This window comes from Drosophila erecta, unplaced genomic scaffold, assembly GCF_003286155.1.
Source record: "Drosophila erecta strain 14021-0224.00,06,07 unplaced genomic scaffold, DereRS2 tig00000126-arrow-pilon, whole genome shotgun sequence".
Lineage (NCBI taxonomy): Eukaryota > Metazoa > Arthropoda > Insecta > Diptera > Drosophilidae > Drosophila > Drosophila erecta.
Window position 1 is genome coordinate 12,217,860 of NW_020825209.1, and position 17,623 is coordinate 12,235,482.

At 44.2% G+C, this 17,623-nt stretch overlaps 2 protein-coding genes across 2 annotated transcripts in view; both read right to left on the minus strand.

Annotated features, from left to right (window-relative positions):
- The window catches only part of LOC6551267 (teneurin-a), a 126,834-nt gene that overhangs the window by 42,927 nt on the left and 66,284 nt on the right, over positions 1–17,623 (minus strand). Inside the window, exons 4-6 of the mRNA XM_026982279.1 lie at positions 12,626–12,732; positions 2,069–3,274; positions 1,802–1,996 (exon numbers count right to left, since the gene is read on the minus strand). Of these exons, the coding sequence (XP_026838080.1) occupies positions 1,802–1,996; positions 2,069–3,274; positions 12,626–12,732 (1,508 nt within the window). The remainder of the gene's footprint in view (positions 1–1,801; positions 1,997–2,068; positions 3,275–12,625; positions 12,733–17,623) is intronic.
- On the minus strand, positions 14,034–14,613 carry LOC113564538. Its single transcript, XM_026982280.1, has one exon. It carries the CDS (start codon positions 14,530–14,532, stop codon positions 14,113–14,115), a length of 420 nt encoding a protein of 139 aa, XP_026838081.1. The 5' UTR covers positions 14,533–14,613; the 3' UTR covers positions 14,034–14,112.

Genomic DNA, 17,623 nt, shown 5'->3' on the forward strand with positions numbered 1-17,623 from the left:
GGGAAGAGAGTACAAAACGATTGTTAGTCAACACACAAAACAGCCGAGTGACATATGGGTACAGTGAATAATGCGTAAGGTGGAGGAGTCTTTACCGCTGCATTCCATAACTACTTTTCTCCTTGCATTTTTGATGGAAATATATTTCTGTTTTATTTTGCCAAGCAATTGCAGTAACTTAATATCTAAAAAGAAATCCCTACACGGTTTCTATCAGCGAGTTTCTACTGTATTCAACGGAAAAAAAAGAGTTCAGGGGCAGCCGGAGCGGAAATGTATATCTATATATATTTGGAGGGGCAGTGAAATCGTGACAGTCGTGGCTAAACAAAAAGCTTTCCGCCATGAAGGACTCTGCCCCTCGCTCCATCTCTTTCTGGGCTACTCCCTCTCGCTCCCTCCGGCACACATACTTGCACACATGACATGATTAGTATGTTGGACACGTACAAAAGTGGTCATTAAAATGAAATTCCAGTTTAGTTCAAGTTGGTAATTTTGCGCAGTTGTTGCAATTTTTCTTTTGGCCCGCTTTGTTCTGCCTTTGTTTGTTTTTTCCCCGTTCGTACTGTTGTTTTTTTTTTTTTTTGTTTTCCTTGGCTTTTGGTCATGCCTTTCCGCCCCGCCCCCTTTTTGTGTGGCCTCCCGATATTTTCCTTCCCTGCATGTGTATGCGAAATATGCTCTCAACATATAAATTCGATTTTATACGTTTTATGTTTGCTCAACGGGCTTTCGTTCATTTTTCCCTGTGTCTTGGTTTATTTTTTGTTTGTTTGGTACTGTTTCTGCTTCTGTTTCGGATTCTGTTTATTGTTTGTCCTTGTTTGTTATCACATGCCAAGAGTCCCATGCTCACACACACATACTAAGAAGGACACACATACTCGGTGTGCTGTTGCATGTTGCATATTTCATAGGTCATTTTTGGGCCATTCTACCACTGGCTATACTGCTTTTTAAATCAGAAATTGAATTTCAAACCCGTTTTTCATTTGCACCTACATAATTTAAAATCTCTTGGCCGAAGTTTAGCAATATTTGAAATAGAAAATAGAGAAAATTTCGTTTCTTGAACTGAAAGATATTTTTGCCTGATTAGTACTATTCAGCAACTCGTTGTTTTAACCACTTTTGTCTGCTTCTTAAATTCGACTCGATTTCAGTGCCTGCTTTAGGGCTAATTTAAAGTTATCTGAGCAAAAAAAGTAAATAAAATGAAAAAAGACGCAAAAATGGCTGGCATTCCTTTGCCTTTCCCTTTGTCAATTTAAGGCCCACACAAAAAGCGAGGACAGAATATTTCTGGCCAAAAGAAGTGCAGACGACGGTGTCGTCGGCATAATAACTGAAATATTTTGGCATCCACTTTGGGCCACCCGCCCGCCCACTTGTCCTTGTCCGCCGGCCTTATCGGCCAGTGTCAACATGGCCCGGAACCGAGAGGCCGGCGGAGCTCCAAATTGCAAACAAGGCAAATAAATAATTTTAGCATTTTTGTGCCGAGTCAGCAGAAAGCTCACACTCGCCACACACAAAAAAGAGTGCTTTATCTTTCTATTCCACCTATAATTTAAGAGTTTTCAACGAATACATAATATATTCCACATTTCTTTCACGCTGCCCCCAAAAGTATGCTGCCTTTTTTAAAGTTAGCTAAAGTCGGTTTTTCAGATCACTTTGTGATTATCATTTTTTCCAGCATTTCAATAAAATTCGCTTGATGATTTTTTGTAGAAACCTCTGGCACATTCAAGGCGTTTTCTTTTTGAGTGTATGTGGGGCAGTCCTTGACACTTACGTTGATCGCAGTAGGGTCCTTTCCAGCCGCGCTCGCAGTGGCACTCGCCCTCGATGCAGCGTCCGTGGCTGGAGCAGTTGGGCACCTCGCACTCGCCCACCGGAATGTCACACTCGGCGCCCTTCCAGCCCTCCTCACAGTGGCACACTCCTCCGCCGTAGTGTCCATGAGCCGAGCACAAGACGGGACAGACGCCTGGAAAAGCAGAGCGGGAGAAGGTGTTGAAAAGTACAGTGGTTCGAGGATCGAAGGGATTGTTATACTCACTCTTGGAGCAGTCCACGCCCTGGTAGCCATCGATGCAGTCGCACTTGCCCAGGTAGCAGCTGCCCCTTCCGGAGCAATCGTTGGGGCAGGTGGTGCTGACGCCCTCGGCCTCCTCGGCCAGCAGCGATACGGAGTGGGCCACCAGTTCGTCATTGTAGACCGATATGAACCACAGGCCGGTGTCCAAGTACTGCAGCAGTGATACATTCACCGTCATGGCATCCACATCCAGGGCGGGCAGACCATCGCCAGCGGACCGTTTGTTCACCCAGTGGCTCTGGGGCTTGCCAATCCTCTGAAGATGCTGTTTGGCCGTATCTAGAGGTGTCTCCACATCGTACGATTCGCTGGAGTCGAAGCTGCGACTCTCGTCCTGTTCCGAGTCCTGATCCTGAGCCGAGTCCGCACTCTGGTCCTTGTCCTGGCGATACAGCTCCACATCTTGCCCAGATGTGCTGGCATTCGCGGAGCTGCGTCGATGTCTGAGGTGGCTGTCCAGGCGTCCGCCCTTGATGAACTCCACAAAATCGTGTTGCGTCACCGAAGGCGCCACATTGCGACGCGAATAGACCGCAAAATGTGCGCCCCAGGGCAGCGTGAAGTTGAAGCGAATGAATGCGGGATGTTTGTTGCGGAATTCCAAGGTCCAGAACTGGTAGGCGGGTATGGTGGCATGGTAGGCCTCATTGAACTCCTTCAGTTCCACCACGCCGCCCAGTTGGGGCTGCAGCGCCTGATGGTGGTGGCCATTCAAGCCGCCACCCGCTTGCTGCATCAACTGGCCACCCATTCCGCCATTCAGTCCGCCGTTCATCATGCCACCACCGCTGAGGCCTATGCCTCCAACACCACCGGCCAGTGCGCCACCGTAGGTCAGCTGATGGTGATCCTGCAGATGGGTATTGGTCGCGTCCAGCGGGGTCAGTGGCTGGTTGATCGAGTGCGGCTGCTGCTGCTGCAGTAGCAACTGCTGCTGGATGCCCGAGTTGCTGCCTCCGCTGCCCGCCGACGGGTTCATCAGGCCGTGTCCATTCTGGCCGTGGTCCGAGGTGCTGGTCTGGATCGATTCCTCCGTGGGAAATGCCGTGGCCACGCCCTTCTCATTGGACTTGGCCAATCCGCCGCGCAGATCGTGGGGCTGCGACTTGACGTCCTGGACTAGGATGCAGTTGGTGCTGTCCATGTTCGGCTTCATCGAGCTGACGGCTGCAAGAAAGAAAGTGGTATTATTTGGTATTATTTGGTATATTTTGGTATATTTTGGTATTTTGGTGGTATTATTACATACATACATACATACATACATACATACATACATACATACATACATACATACATACATACATACATGCATACATACATGCATACAAACACCGATACATACACCGGTACATACACCAGTACACACACTACACTCACTGCTCTGCTTTGTGACTCGAAATTAGAAGACATGCCTTACTGTCTGCGCTAGAACCAGTTGGGAATTACAAGAAGGGCTACACGAAAATATGTTCCTAAACAAAAATCTATATTATTTGCCCTCTGGCAATCGAGCACACAGTACTCGTTAGTAAAAAGTAAAAACTCGAATTTTGGATTGCCTTAATATGATAATTATTTAATATCTGCAAAATACACATTAATTTTTTTGAAAATATTTTTAAAAATAATAAAAAACAACAAAAATAATATAAAACAATTTTGCAATGCATTAAGTGCACAAATGAAAGTAGCGATTTCTCACTATGGTTTCACTCAAATAATGACTGTTTATGCATACAATTGATACATATTTTAAGCAAAATTATAAAAGTTTTACTTTTTAAGCATTGCAACAACTTCTTAAAAAAAAATAATAGTCACGGCATTAATTTTTAAATAATATTTAGCTCATATTACAACGAAATTGACCAAAACATTAATCAAATTCGTTTCTTAGATCAAAATTGATTTCGGACCTAAAATCGTCTTCTAGCACAACTTTTTTGTCTACTGTTTTCACTCACACAAGCAAGTGAATTCTATTTTTAGATATGCTCAATTTTATGCGAGCGGGAAGAGTGCAATTTCTGCCGCCACCAAAAAAGTGGCTGCATAGTGCAAAACCAATGTATGGCATCTTATTATTCTAGTGTCTTTGCTAGAACTCTGCTCAATTAGCTCGATTTTACAGGTCTGTTTTATAGGGAGGAGGTGTTGTTTCATCTTATCTGCCGACAGAAAATGCAATTAAAGCTTTTGAGATTATGGGACACATCGCCTGTTCGGAATACCCAAGCATGTATATCCTTCTCTATTTGGCTGTGCCTCTTGGCTGGATTTTCGATTCGGCTTGGCCAAATGTGCGCCCATAAATCGACAGACAGGGAGGGATATAGCCAGCCGGCCAGCAGGGCGAGGGGAGAGGGGGGCACAGTGCTGGCCATAAATCTGGTCCTCATGCTGCCATTCTGGCCAAGAGAATCGCAATAATGTCTTCTGTGGTGCTGTAGTTGGTGGCTTCAGCTGCTGCACCGCCCTGTTTTTCACACATAAATTTTGGCATCATATTTTAACGCCATATTAATATGCACACGAGTATAAATCAAAAACTACTCCCGCCTTCCCCTATGACCCCTTGACCTACGCGCTCACACGCACACACACACACGCACACACAGACACAAAGTGGCCGTTGTTAACACGTTTGCATTTTGCTGCTGGAAAACGGAGCGGAAAAAAAGGACCCCTCCCGGCTATCGTTTATCGATAACTATGGCCGGCGATTTATGGCCATTGGCAGTGGGAATGCGGCGCCAGCAGGTCCTGGCCACCAGGACATCGAAAGGAGAGAGGAGGGCAGGCGAATGATTGAAGGACTCGCTGGAACGCGCAGCTTGGGCGAACAAGGGTTAAACAAGTCTAGGATGAGCGTTTCCCATGGCAGAAGGACAACTCTAGGCTTTAATATTTCCCAAAACTATTACTTTTGTTAAACGATATGAGTTTAATTATTTTTAAATATCCAAAAAAGGATCTAGCATGAATATCTCGTCCAACTCGATACTAGATTAGAATTCCGAAGAAACTAAGTCCCGTGCGAGCAATTATCCCTGTCGCATTCATATCGATTGAAATAATGTTAATGCGCCGCTTTATATAGACCTCACATATATGTACATATGTATATCGCACAAACACACATTTGGGGGACGAGAACGTGTGGATCATAAATATATGAGTAATGGCTGCAAATGTTGTCAGTTTGGCGGCAAATGCGTGGTGGGTTATTGTTTATTCTCAGCCCAATTCCAATTCGGGACACTTTGACAGGACACACAAAACATTTGGTTGACATGTAAACTAATGCCGCCCATTCCATTCGGAAAACTGGTCAGGGTCCTGCGAAAAGGAACAAAGTATACTTATATATGTGGTGGGTATCATTAATAAATTAAGAGCTCGGCCCAGTTGGTTCTATTAAGTTAACAAGCTTTTCATTCAAATGTCCTTTTACCCACCCCCCACCATCCCCGAAAAAACGCACACAATACAGGACCCTCGATGGTGGAAAACTTGCTTGAAATTGGTTTGGTTTCCCCCCCTCCCCCCTTCCACTCGATTCCAGTCGATTCGATTCGGGTTTCCTTCACTTGGCGTTGTTTTTCGTTCACCAATTAAATTTGATTACAATTTGCTGCCCCAGCCCAAGACGCCCGACTTACATCCATCACCACCCCCGCGTTTTACTCTCGCTAATGGTTATTTAGTTGGTTTTTATATTCCTCAAGTGGAAGCCCAGAAAACGTGGTATAGATTTTATTTCAGCTCTGCGAGTCAAGTAGCATTCTGGGGGCTGCACACAGAGAAAATGCTGCTAACATCATGATGTCCTTACAAAATGAGAGTAAAACTGTACTTTTGTATCATCCAACTTGCATGCTGCTGCCAAGCAATGCAATCTGCGTTTAGAAATCACACTTGAGATGATCAAAAATTAATTACCGGCTAGGCAGCAGATATTTCTTTGCCGTTCGTCAACATTTTGAGCTGCACATCATTAGTGTGAGCTTTCCCCTCAATATTCACGCCCTCTCTAATTTATTTCTATTTTTCCTTTTTTTAGCATTTTCCTAATAAACCCCATCTATGCTCTGCGCCATGTGGGTGGGTGGGCCACTCCTTTGGCTTTATTTTTAGAAGCACTTGAGTTCTGCTCCAGTTGCTTCTGGCTCAAAGGGTGTGCAACGGATGTGTTCGATTAATTATTTCCGCCCTCCGTCCGGGAAGTGGGCAATAAACTTTAGAAGGAGCAGAAGCTCCACTTTCGAATCCTGGGCGTCGTCATGAATAAAAGAGTTCTCGTCTTCTGTCCTCCCGCCTAATGAGACACATCGTCAGGCGTTTTGGACCAGGACGACTGGCACTAATTGCTCCTGCCGGGCTGGAAAACTGAGAGGACAAAAAAGCCGAAAAACCATGTCCAAACGTCCAGTGTCAGGGTCAGGCAAAAGTTACAACCCGCTTGGAAATTTATGAAACATTTTCTTAATTGCACTTCCTTAAGGAAAATAATTTATTTAAACGACATGCGCACACCTTTTTCGGAGAAAAGGCGAATGGAGCACGCCCTGCGGCCATTACAGTTGAAAGTGACAAATGTCCTTTTGCGTGTGTGTGTGTGTGTCTGCGTTTCTGCCCCATGTAATTTAAATTGAAATGTCTTTCGATTTTAGGCATATTGTTGGCGATCTGCACACTTAATTGAAACCAGCTAGCTTGTTGTTTGCCTCTTATTTTTCCGCCAACATTGTTCTTCAGGCTTTTCCTCTGCTAATTGACTTTCTTTGTTGCGGTTGTGCGTGACGTTCGCATTTCCGGTTGATTGGCCTGCCTGACGCCCTCTTCCTGCCACGCCCCCCCGCCCAGCGTCCTGTGCTTGCCATGTGTTTGCCATGTTTTTGTAGCCCTAAAAAGGAAACACGAAATGCGAGCAGGACAATTTCCGAGTGCTTTGCATAATTCGTTAGGCGCACAAGGAAACCGCAGAAAAATGAACAATTCCATTCACTAATTGGCAGCTCGGTACAGTGAAGCCCCCGATCGATTGAACCGTTCTACTGCATTTGACAGGACACATTGCGGTTGACGGCGGGCGGGGTTTGGATAGACAAATGTATCCCGAAATTGAAAAATAGCCAGGACAAAGCCAATTACTGCGAAGGAAGTCATGAAAGCAAAGAAATGTGTGAGTAAATTGATTCAAAATAATTTGCGCCCGCTTGAATATTTGCATATTTAACTAGTGTTTCTAGTGGATATCACTGTCTTCCTTGCCACTGCATACTTCTTCGATTTCCCCCAACAAAAACCCCAAAATGCATTTTTAATCACCTTCCGTTGAAAGCCGGCTAATTAAGTGCATCCCGGTAATTAGGCGCCCACTCGGTCGGTTAGTTACCTTTCGAGCGGCTAAGACGACATCCCAGTGGCCATAATAACAGCTGGCATAATCGGATTACAGTTGGCATTCTGATACATTGCATTTTGCGGGACGGGCCAATGCACCTTGCCCACTTTGCCCACTGTGCGCAGCTAGTTCGCAGTTGCAGTTTCAGTTCGGAAAACGTGGGCGTGGCTGGCTTGGGAAAACCGCAACACAGAGCCAAAGGCAGCAACAAATTAAATTTCCAGCAAACCGCAACGCAAAGTGAAATGAAAATAAAATCGCATAAACTACAAGGCCAGCTGCTGTAAATGACAACGCCGATAAGATGTTAAAGGGGGTCAGTTGCTGGGTTTTTCAAGGGATTTTCCGGGGTGGTCAGCCCAATATATATGTGCGTATATATAGAACGGGAGGGCAAATAAAAGCTGTACGGAATAAGCCCCATGGGGTCATTGCAGCAGTTATATATAGCCCAGTAAGTGCAATAGCAAAGGCAGAGGCAAAGGCAGAGCCAAAAGCACGAGCAAAACCAGGAGCAAAGGCAGTAAGGCATGCAACCACACAGCTGGTGGTGCATGGACGTAGCCAGGGGGGTTTTCGGCTGGGCGGCTTGGGCGCTTCCAGGGGACGCACTGGAGTTTCAGCACAGATGGATGCACGGACGCACTTGGCCAGTTGGCGCGGCCAGGTGCACAGTGCGAAACAAGTGGCGCTCAATGGAATTTTCAATTATTATTGTCTGACGTTACGGGGTTAGGTGCTATTATTATATTAATAATAATACATATTAATATTACATTATTATTATATTATTAATAATAATACATATTAATATTATATTATTATTACTATATTTACTAACAAACTATTTCAAAAAATAAATACTATATTATTTTGTAAGTCCCATTTTAAGGTTTTATTGGCTGCCATTAGGTTGAAATGAAGTGTAAGTATTTTCTGACCGTGTATTCTTGAGGGGGGACTGGGGGCTGGACACAGCCATCGGAAGGAGGGGCGTGGCCGGCCTCCATCTGTCTGTGAAACAGTGCATATCGAATGAGTTTCCGATAGTTATCTGCTTAAAAATCGATTAACCTATTTCCGATAACTACTGCAATGCGCATCCTGAAAAGGCCAGCTGCCAGTCAAGCATATTAACTGCTGTCCGTCCGTCTGGCCGCCCAGTTTGCTGTCTCTTTTCTGCTGCTTTCTCGCCATCTCTCTCACGCTGGGACTTGCTGTCCTGCTCCGATGCTCCTGCGGCTTTTGTTGTGATAGAAAGTGGCACATTTGTAAATCGCTGGGCAAACATTTATGCAACTTTATGGGCGGCGAGTGCTGATGCTGATGCTGATGCTTTTGCTGCTGCTGCTGCTGCGGTTGCACTTGTCACCGCCTCTGCCCTCTCTTTCCCGCCCACATCTGCCTCTCGCTCACACTCGGCTGACACTGCGGTCGATTATCGGAACAGATATGACAGCTGCATGCAGATCGCTGTGTGTGCCTCATACGGAAATGTGCAAATGTGCACTTAATGCTGTCACTCGACATCACTTTTCGCATCCAAAAATGGACAAGTTTAAAGTATAACAACATAAATACTCAGCCTTAAAATCAGATATTACTTTGTGACTACTTGGGTATTCAAATACGCAGACTATAGTGCACCTCGGGATTTATTTGCCACCATAAACTGGACTATAAACTATTTGAAATCCCTGGATTATTGGTTGATTTAGTGGGTCGTATCTGATACAAATTACCATTGCCGCAACAGCTTCCGTTGCACTGCCCTCATAAGTAGGCAATGGAAAATATTCACTTTACTCGCCCAGCCTTTGCGTTTATTTGCTAGAAGCCTGAAATCTTCCATCATCATTGAGGCATTTGGGGCGTTTGGGAAGTGGATGGTGAGAGGCGTGGCAAGGGAGACAGTATGTAAATCAAATTAAAGAGAACAACTCGTGAGGCTGACAAGGCAAACAAGCAAACGCAAGCTGTCTGCCTGTTAATTAACTGACAATGGGCCTCACATATTTGTATATAATTATACAGTTTCCTGAGCGTGCTTGCACACACATACATATATGCGTACGTATCCGCATACACATGCACATGTACATATATATTTTAAAACACCCAAACAGCTGACGCCCCTCAAGCCGCAATTGCTGGCTAATTTTATGGCGAAACCCTTAATTAATAGAAAATTATTAAGCAAACACAGAAGGGGCGAGAGGGCGAGGGTGGGGCAAAAGTTAGACTGCAAACCGAAATGTACGTATCAAAAAAATTAGGTAAATTAATTTCGGGCTCACCTGTTCCCCAGTCTGTGTCTTAACCCCACAGTTTCTAAAACTATTCAACCATAAAACGACCCCAAGCACCCAAACACACACACACACACGCACACCACAGACGCAAAAGCGTAAATTCATTTGCAACACTCACACACACAAAAAGCTTTTTACACAAATGAGTTTATGGCGGTTAAGAAACGAGGGGCGCCACAAAAATTAATACATTATTTTTAAAAGATAAATTTCAAGCATGTGCTGCTGCTGGCTGCCAACAATTAAATCAGTGAAATCCACACGAAGCAGCGCCCCAAAAATGCCACCCCAATCCACAAAATGTTCACAACTTTTCAACTTAAATTCATTTTGTGCCAAAAGAGGCGAGGGGCGTTTTTTGTTTTTCCTTTTTTGGCTATTGAGGGGGGCTGCCATGTGCCAAGTGGCATCACATATATTTTTCCCGTGGTTTGTTGTAAATTTGTTTTCGTTCACTTGCAATCCTGTGACACCGCAGCCCCATCCACAACAACAACAGCAGCAAAAACCACCCAAACCCCCCCTCCCCCCACCAGCCCCAAATAGCACACACCAAACAAGCCGCAGCTTTTAGCCAACTGTAAATCAGTGCCTCCCGTCTCACAAGCAGCTGCTGCTGCTGCTTCTTCTGCGTAGATAATAAATTAAACTCAGGGAGAAAGTGCGAAAAGAGGGAGAGAGTGGGGGGGGGGGGCACGGAGAAAGTGCGCAGAGGAGCAGGCAAATGGGGGGGGTGGGGGGTAAGTGAGTGGCTCGAATTGGTAATGAATGGCACTAGCAAAACAATCCGGGAAAAGTCATGGATGATGATGGAGCCAGAATAAATAATGTTGCTAAAATAAAAAATAAATTCAAGGCTTTACAGCTAAAACTTGCAACGTACATATATTGACAAATATGTCATAAAGCCAAAAGAGAAAAACAAAATTCTATAAAAGGCACAGCAGACTTTTGATTTCTGGTTCGATTTTTGTACAACAATCATTTTGTGGTTTCCGGCCAACTTGTTTGCCCGAAAACGTCAGGTAAAACAACGCAAATCACTCACAAAATCCCCAAACAAATTTCGGCAAACGGACAAAAAAAGGCTTCTTTTTGTTAGCTCAAGTTCAGCCACATAAATTTGAATGCCTTCGCGCAAGATTTATAAAAAAAAAGCAGTTGGCAGTTGCAGAAAACAGAAAACCCCCATCGGAAAAGTGAGAAGAACCTGGCAGCCCAGATGTCGACGCACAGACGCTAAAAGTGTCCAAAAGTTGTGCCAATGTTTCACTAGATAAAATGCCGGGGTACAAAGGCCACCGCAGGAAAATTTTCAAGGGGGTTCGGCATGTGGGTGGGCGAGCGAGGTTTTCCGAGCGCTTTTCTGGGAGATTTTAAGGTGGCTGAGGAGGCGTCGTCATCGTCGCCATTGCCGTCAACGGTTGGCGAGGGCTGACTGCCTGCCAACCGTCAACCCTTTTGTTTCAAATTAAAATTTACATATTTTAATGTGCAAAGTTTTTGCCGGGGCAAAACAACAACAACAACACACAGGCGGGGCTGCGCTGTGCTGTTGGGTGGCCAACAAGTGGGGGGCAGGGGCGGGGGAGGGACAGGAAAGCCAAAGGTTCGCCAGAGCAGAAAAGAGAAATGGGCAAAAAGAATTAAATTGACCTGTAAATATAATTTGGAAGGCAGCAGCCAGGGACGGCACAAAACGTGTTTAATTATCAAGTTGTAAACAAAAAGCAAAATATAAAAACAAAAAACATCAGGAAACACAGGAATATAAAAGGACGAGCGAAAACGAGGAGGGGATGCGGCAAGTGCAACTTGCAGAAAGGGGAAAACATTAAAAAGCCATTTTAATATCTGTTGCCAATTCAGGTGAGATTTGGCAGGAAAAGCATAACTTTGTTTGGCTCTCGGTTATAAACGTGGAAGCTGTTTTATTTTTCGCTTAGCATTATTTGAAAAATTATCAAAAATATTCTCTAAATGCAATTATACGGTTTTCAAGGTTTTGAAGAGCAGCCCATTTCACGTAATGCAAAAGTTAGGACATTAAATCTTTATCACGCTAATGCAGCAATAGTTAATTCAATTTTGGGGCTTCCCCAGATTGTGTGGATACCCTGCAATCGTGGATTTTCAATCCATCTGGCGGTTTTTCCGATGCCATCCAACTTTGAGGGCTGCGGATTCTAATTGCTTGTCAATGGTGCAGGATGCTCCGCCAGCAGTTGGCACATTTATCAATTAACATTTTGAGTTTATACGCATACATCATGTACATACACTGAGAAATTAAATAAATGAAGGAAGCTATTGAATATTCATTTAAAAAACTATGATGCGTGAGGTCATCGAATTAAATATTTATAATATAACATGGATCACGTTATTATTTTAAGATTGAGTTTAGAATGGCAAAACTATTGAATTGGCAAATACAAGTTTACACAACATGTAACTTCAATTACTCAAGAGAGAGAAAATCCTTAGCATCCTTATTCCTGATTGTTTTCCCAGTGTATATTCATGTAAGTATGTGTTTGCCTAGGCCAATGCTTCGTGTTTCTTAGCTAGCCAATGTGTGCGTGTGTGTGTAAGTTAACACCATTTAACGCTAATGTAATGCAAACACCTTGATGTATTTGCCTTGTTATAGCTTGTTTGTAGTTTGCACTTATGTATACACTGAACGAATATTTGCAAAGGTACGCGCATGTGTGTGTGAATGGGCTTGTGTATTTTTCATTAACTGTGTTGGCATTATCACAATGTCCGATGTTTTTAGCCAGAAGTTCTTACCTGCAAAGTATGCCAACATGGCGGTTAGGACGACGGATACGAATATTAAGGCGATGCTCAAGCATTTCCAGGAACATCGGTGCTGACAGCGCTTATCTATGTGAAACCTGTAAAAATACACAAGGAGAAAAGAATATGATGATGAGATAGAAGCGTTAAGCAAACTGAGCAATGCATTTGTAATTAACAAAAGGGGTGGTGCATGGGGGGGGGCGGTAGAGGACAGTGAGACCGCAAGGCAGGAGTAAAGCCACTCGCCTCAATGTCCTTTCTGTCCCCCACACATCCCGTACTCTGTCCTGCGGCTTTAGTCGCTTGACATATCACAAGGACCACAGAAACCATCCAACCAAACAAACACGTTTCGCATAGAGCAAGTGAAATCAACGTAGAGCACGGAGAAAAATACACTAGTTTTGCTACCTCTACAAAATAAATGACAAGTAATAGGCAATGGCGAATAGACATTTGATTTCAATTTATCAGTGTGCACAATGGATGCATAAAGCAGAGTGAGACTATGCGTACTGCAAAAAGCCAGTGTTGGCAACGACTGCTGAAGCAAGCTTGCACAAAATTACAATTTTTAATAATAAACACTTTGCAAATGAGCTAAAGAAAGCTATCTTAAATTTTCATGTTTTTGCCAATGCTAAAAACGCTGCGTGGCGCAGAGTTGAAACGGCAATGAGTTTGTCAACTGCTGGCAACAGCTGGCAACTTTTTTAATAAAGCCCCCGACCGAAAAGGCAACGCATGCAAAATGATGCACAAGACCGAGGACAAGGACCACTGCTCCCAGGCCAGTCGTCCCCAATCTTGCCCCAAAAAAGGGTGTTAATCACACATACAGCCAGCCAACAAGTCTAAGCCGCCGCAGGCGGAGCTGTCAAGTGTTTCGGCGTGGTCGCCTCTAATTGCGTAAAAGTTGAACGAAACGCTGACGGAGGGAGTTACGAAATTTCAATGGGGAAATATGGGCGAAATGATGAGGGGACAGTGCTGGCCAGGGGGGAGGAGGTCCCAGCTTAAAGAGAATTAACAATTCTTGAGTTGGCAACTTTCGAAAGTTTGCCCAGAATTGGGTTAGACTCAAAAGTGTCCGAGAGCCAGGCCTTCAAAGGTGATTCAACTCGGTGAAGGGGAAAAATAAAAAGCAACAGGGAAAAGAGTGGAAATCTCCTCGGGGAAAATTCCCTATGGAGTTAGGCACTAACTAGGAAACTGTGAGCTGCACAAAAAAGTTTCTGCACCGCTTTGAAATACTAACTAGGCAAGTCTTTAGGATTGTAAGTATCTTACAAGAAAACAACAACACGATGCAAGATATTTAAAAGGAGCACAAATTAGCAGACTGAGTAGTTCCTTGTTTTAAGGATTATTGCGTATTCAAAAATGGTTGCAGTATTTATCTAAAATGATATATTTTCACGGTTAATGCCAAATTACCATGATTTACAGCAGCTTTAAAACCAAAATCTGTTGCATCAAACAGAAAATCTGAGCATATCCAAATTATCCTTGAAATGTGCTGGATTCTGGGGGACAGAGTACTTGGATTTCCGCCGAGTGACAATCTGACGAATTCTCTGCCCCATTTCATTGCAGACATTCAATGGCCACCAAAATCTGACAAGATGGCACAGTTCCTTCGAATGGCCTATGGACACCAAGGACTTCAGATTTCTTTTCACGAATTTCTTGGTCCTGTCATCGAAATCGCCGCGACCGGAATTGGATTCCGAGTCCTCAGAATCGGAATCGAATGCTAAGAACTGGCATTCGTGTCGGCGATGCGATTTCGAAAAGCAACCACAAACTTTGGAATCTGGAGTATCCGATGTCTCACGTCGCCACTGGGTACTGTACACCTTGTGGACCATGTGAAGGGTTCCGAAAATGCCCATTGTTGTATTTAGATATTCCAAAACTTAAAACGAATTTCTTGTGTTGTCAATTTGGATGGAGAAAATGACAAGTCCACTCAACTAAAATGGCGGAAATGTCAGCGGTAACTTCGATTTATATATTCAACTACTTTACAACAATTTAAGAAGCAAAAGAGTTACAAAGCAAATGTGGAAAATGCCCTTAAATGTGCAGCACATCCTCGATAGCTAGGCGAAGTCCTTGAGCCGCCTTCTCATGAATAAAACCAGTTGGCTGGAAAGTCATAACCACGGCAGCACCGCTTCTCACTCAATTTAGCGCTCATTCACTCGAAGAGTGTTCACTGTGACCCCCGGGGCGAAAAGTCCAGATATACACCGTATTTACGGGGAGGGCTAGCACTACCAATACCATGGTACTACCACATATGGATGTCAACTTACCTGGATGGCGAATATGGCGAATAGTGCGGTGCATGCGCTGAGTGGGAATTACGCAACGGGAATCCGGGCATGACCAGCGGCTGTGAGCCGCTTATCTGGCAATTGCCACCGTTGCCGCTCCCGGGCGGACCGACGCCCACCTGGGGTCCTCCCCCGGCCACGCCCCCCGGTCCGCCGCCCACGCCGCCGGGCATTGTGCCAGCGCCCATCGGCAGTCCAACGCCGCCGCGATCGATGCCGCCGTGGCCGATTGTGTTGCTGCCAGTTGACATACTCTGCGGCATCTGTTGTGGGTGGCCACCCAGTCTGCAACGAGGAGAAAATGCGGGGAAACTGGGTTATCCACTGGCTCTCAATTTTCGGAATGCACTTCAGCAGCATGGTGCATTGCACTTGAATACATGTGAACGAACGTTCATTATATATCCTTAAATCTAACTCAGTTTATGTGAAAAGGGATAAACTTTCCCGTAATCCGTGTCAGTGCCATTAAAATGTCGTACAACTAAATTAATACCCATTTTCCACCAGCAGATTTATTATTATAATATTTTTATGGTAAATGCATTCCTGGGCGCTATTTGTTTCGCCCAGTGCACTTTGGCTTGTAATGCGGAAATTAAAACATGTGCAAAAGTTTCGCTCCACATTGGCCTTTCGCTGCTTCTTTCTTCGCGTTTGGCAATGTTACAATATTTAAATCGCATCCTCGTGGACAATGGCTTATTGTTGTTGCCGCGGCCCGCTGTTATTGTTATTATTATTTTTAACGGTTAAGTGATGCGGAAATTTTAAATTAAAAAACATAAATCAATGCATGTGTGCGCGTCGGCCATTGTATGGCGAATTGTGAATGGAGAGCTGCAATGGCGAATGGCGAATGGCGAATGGAGAATGGCGAATGGGTTGCACGAAAAACAAAAAAAAAGACCAACCAACCAATGTAAAAATACAAATTACAACAAAAACAGGACGAGTTTCATTATCCCCGACCGGCAGTCGCGCGATTTTTGTTGCTGTTTGTGTTTTATTATCGCTCAACATTAAGCGGAAATGCAGTCGCTGCTGCCATTTCTCGATAACTGCCGCCATTGTTGTAAATTCCTGTAAACGTGCGTGTGTGTGTGTGCGTGCCTGTGTGTGCGTGTGTGTGGCTGCCATTTTCAGGAGCCGCCCGCAAGTATGCAACAGAAATTACATCTTTTTGCAGCCGTCAAAGCAGAAACGCATTTTTGTGCACCAAGCGATAGATTTACACATACTGGCAAAGATAAAGGCACTTTGCACTAATTTCCTTCAGCAGATTTAAATTTCTTTCTCTTCGTTCTCCATACTTTTAATATCTTCGATATCTCGTACATTTATTTACATGTATATGTATTGGGTTAATAAATGCCACATTGTTGGCCAAGCAAATACCTTAAAGGCATAAAATGTTGTCTTGCGGAAAAATGGCCTCAGGCCGAAATGTATTGTTATTTGACAAATATTTTGATTTCCTAAGAGGTTATTCTTTGCTCTTCTTTTGTTTTCCCAACAAGACATAGTCAATTATAGCCGTCTTTGGACTTCAACCACAAGGCCTGTAATTGGAACATCTTGTTTAGGTATTCAAGTGTCTATGAAATGCTCTTCTACTAATGAGTTATATATCTTGCTATTTCTAATGTTTTGAATACTTGAACATTTTGACTTGTCAAGTGCTTTCAGCAGCTAAACCAGCCACGTTCTAACCCGTTTCGAGGACCTTATCGCTGACCCACGATTATTTCCAAGCAACTCCATTGACATTATACCGAGCTCATCGTCACTTGCTGTTGCGTGTATTTGACATATCACATTTGGCCCTATTCGTATCTCTGCGTTTTGCCTTTGGTTTGGCCCGCTTTGCTTTTTTCGGATTCACTTCATTTCAGTTTTTTTTCGTTTTTTTTTTTTTTTTTGGCTGCGGCTCTCCGTTTTGGTCGCCATTTTGGCTTTGTTATTTATGGCCATGTCAAGCGGTCGCCGGCTGGTCAAGTGTGTGCCACGCCCCCCGCCCCCGTTCGCTGCGATTTGGCCTGTATTTGACAGGCGGTTCTTGCGTGCGGGCTTCGCTTATTTGTGTTTTATCTTTTTTTACTTTTTGAATTGAAATTTCAACTCCGGCGAGTGAGACGGCCTTATAAATAGTCCCCAAAGTTTTGTATGATATTTCATATTCAAAATTTTAGAAAACGATGACAAAAAAAAGAAATCAAAAATCAAGCTGCAAATTTACGAGTTTTGGCCACAAAAGTTACTAGATCAGTGTAATTTATAGCGGGAAAGGGACGGCACGAATGCAAAACAGAACAATGAATGGCACCCTGGGGTCGCCGGAGTGAAAGAGATGGCTGCGCCTGCCGGAAAAGAGACAGGAACAGAAAGCCGCTTACACCAGCAGGCACAAGACAAATGTGCCTCTCTCTGTGTGTGCGTGTGTGTGTATTTGCGTGTGCATTTGCGTGTGTGTATCTGTGTGAGTTTCGGGACAGCTTAGCAAATACTAAGCCAGCCAACGAGCAGCACAAGCTGTGCCTGTGATTTATTAGCAACAATAATAGAATTAAACAATTTAAATTAAGTTGTAGCCAAAAACCATAAACAGTCTGGCAAGCGGGCCTGCGGACTCCCTCACACTCTC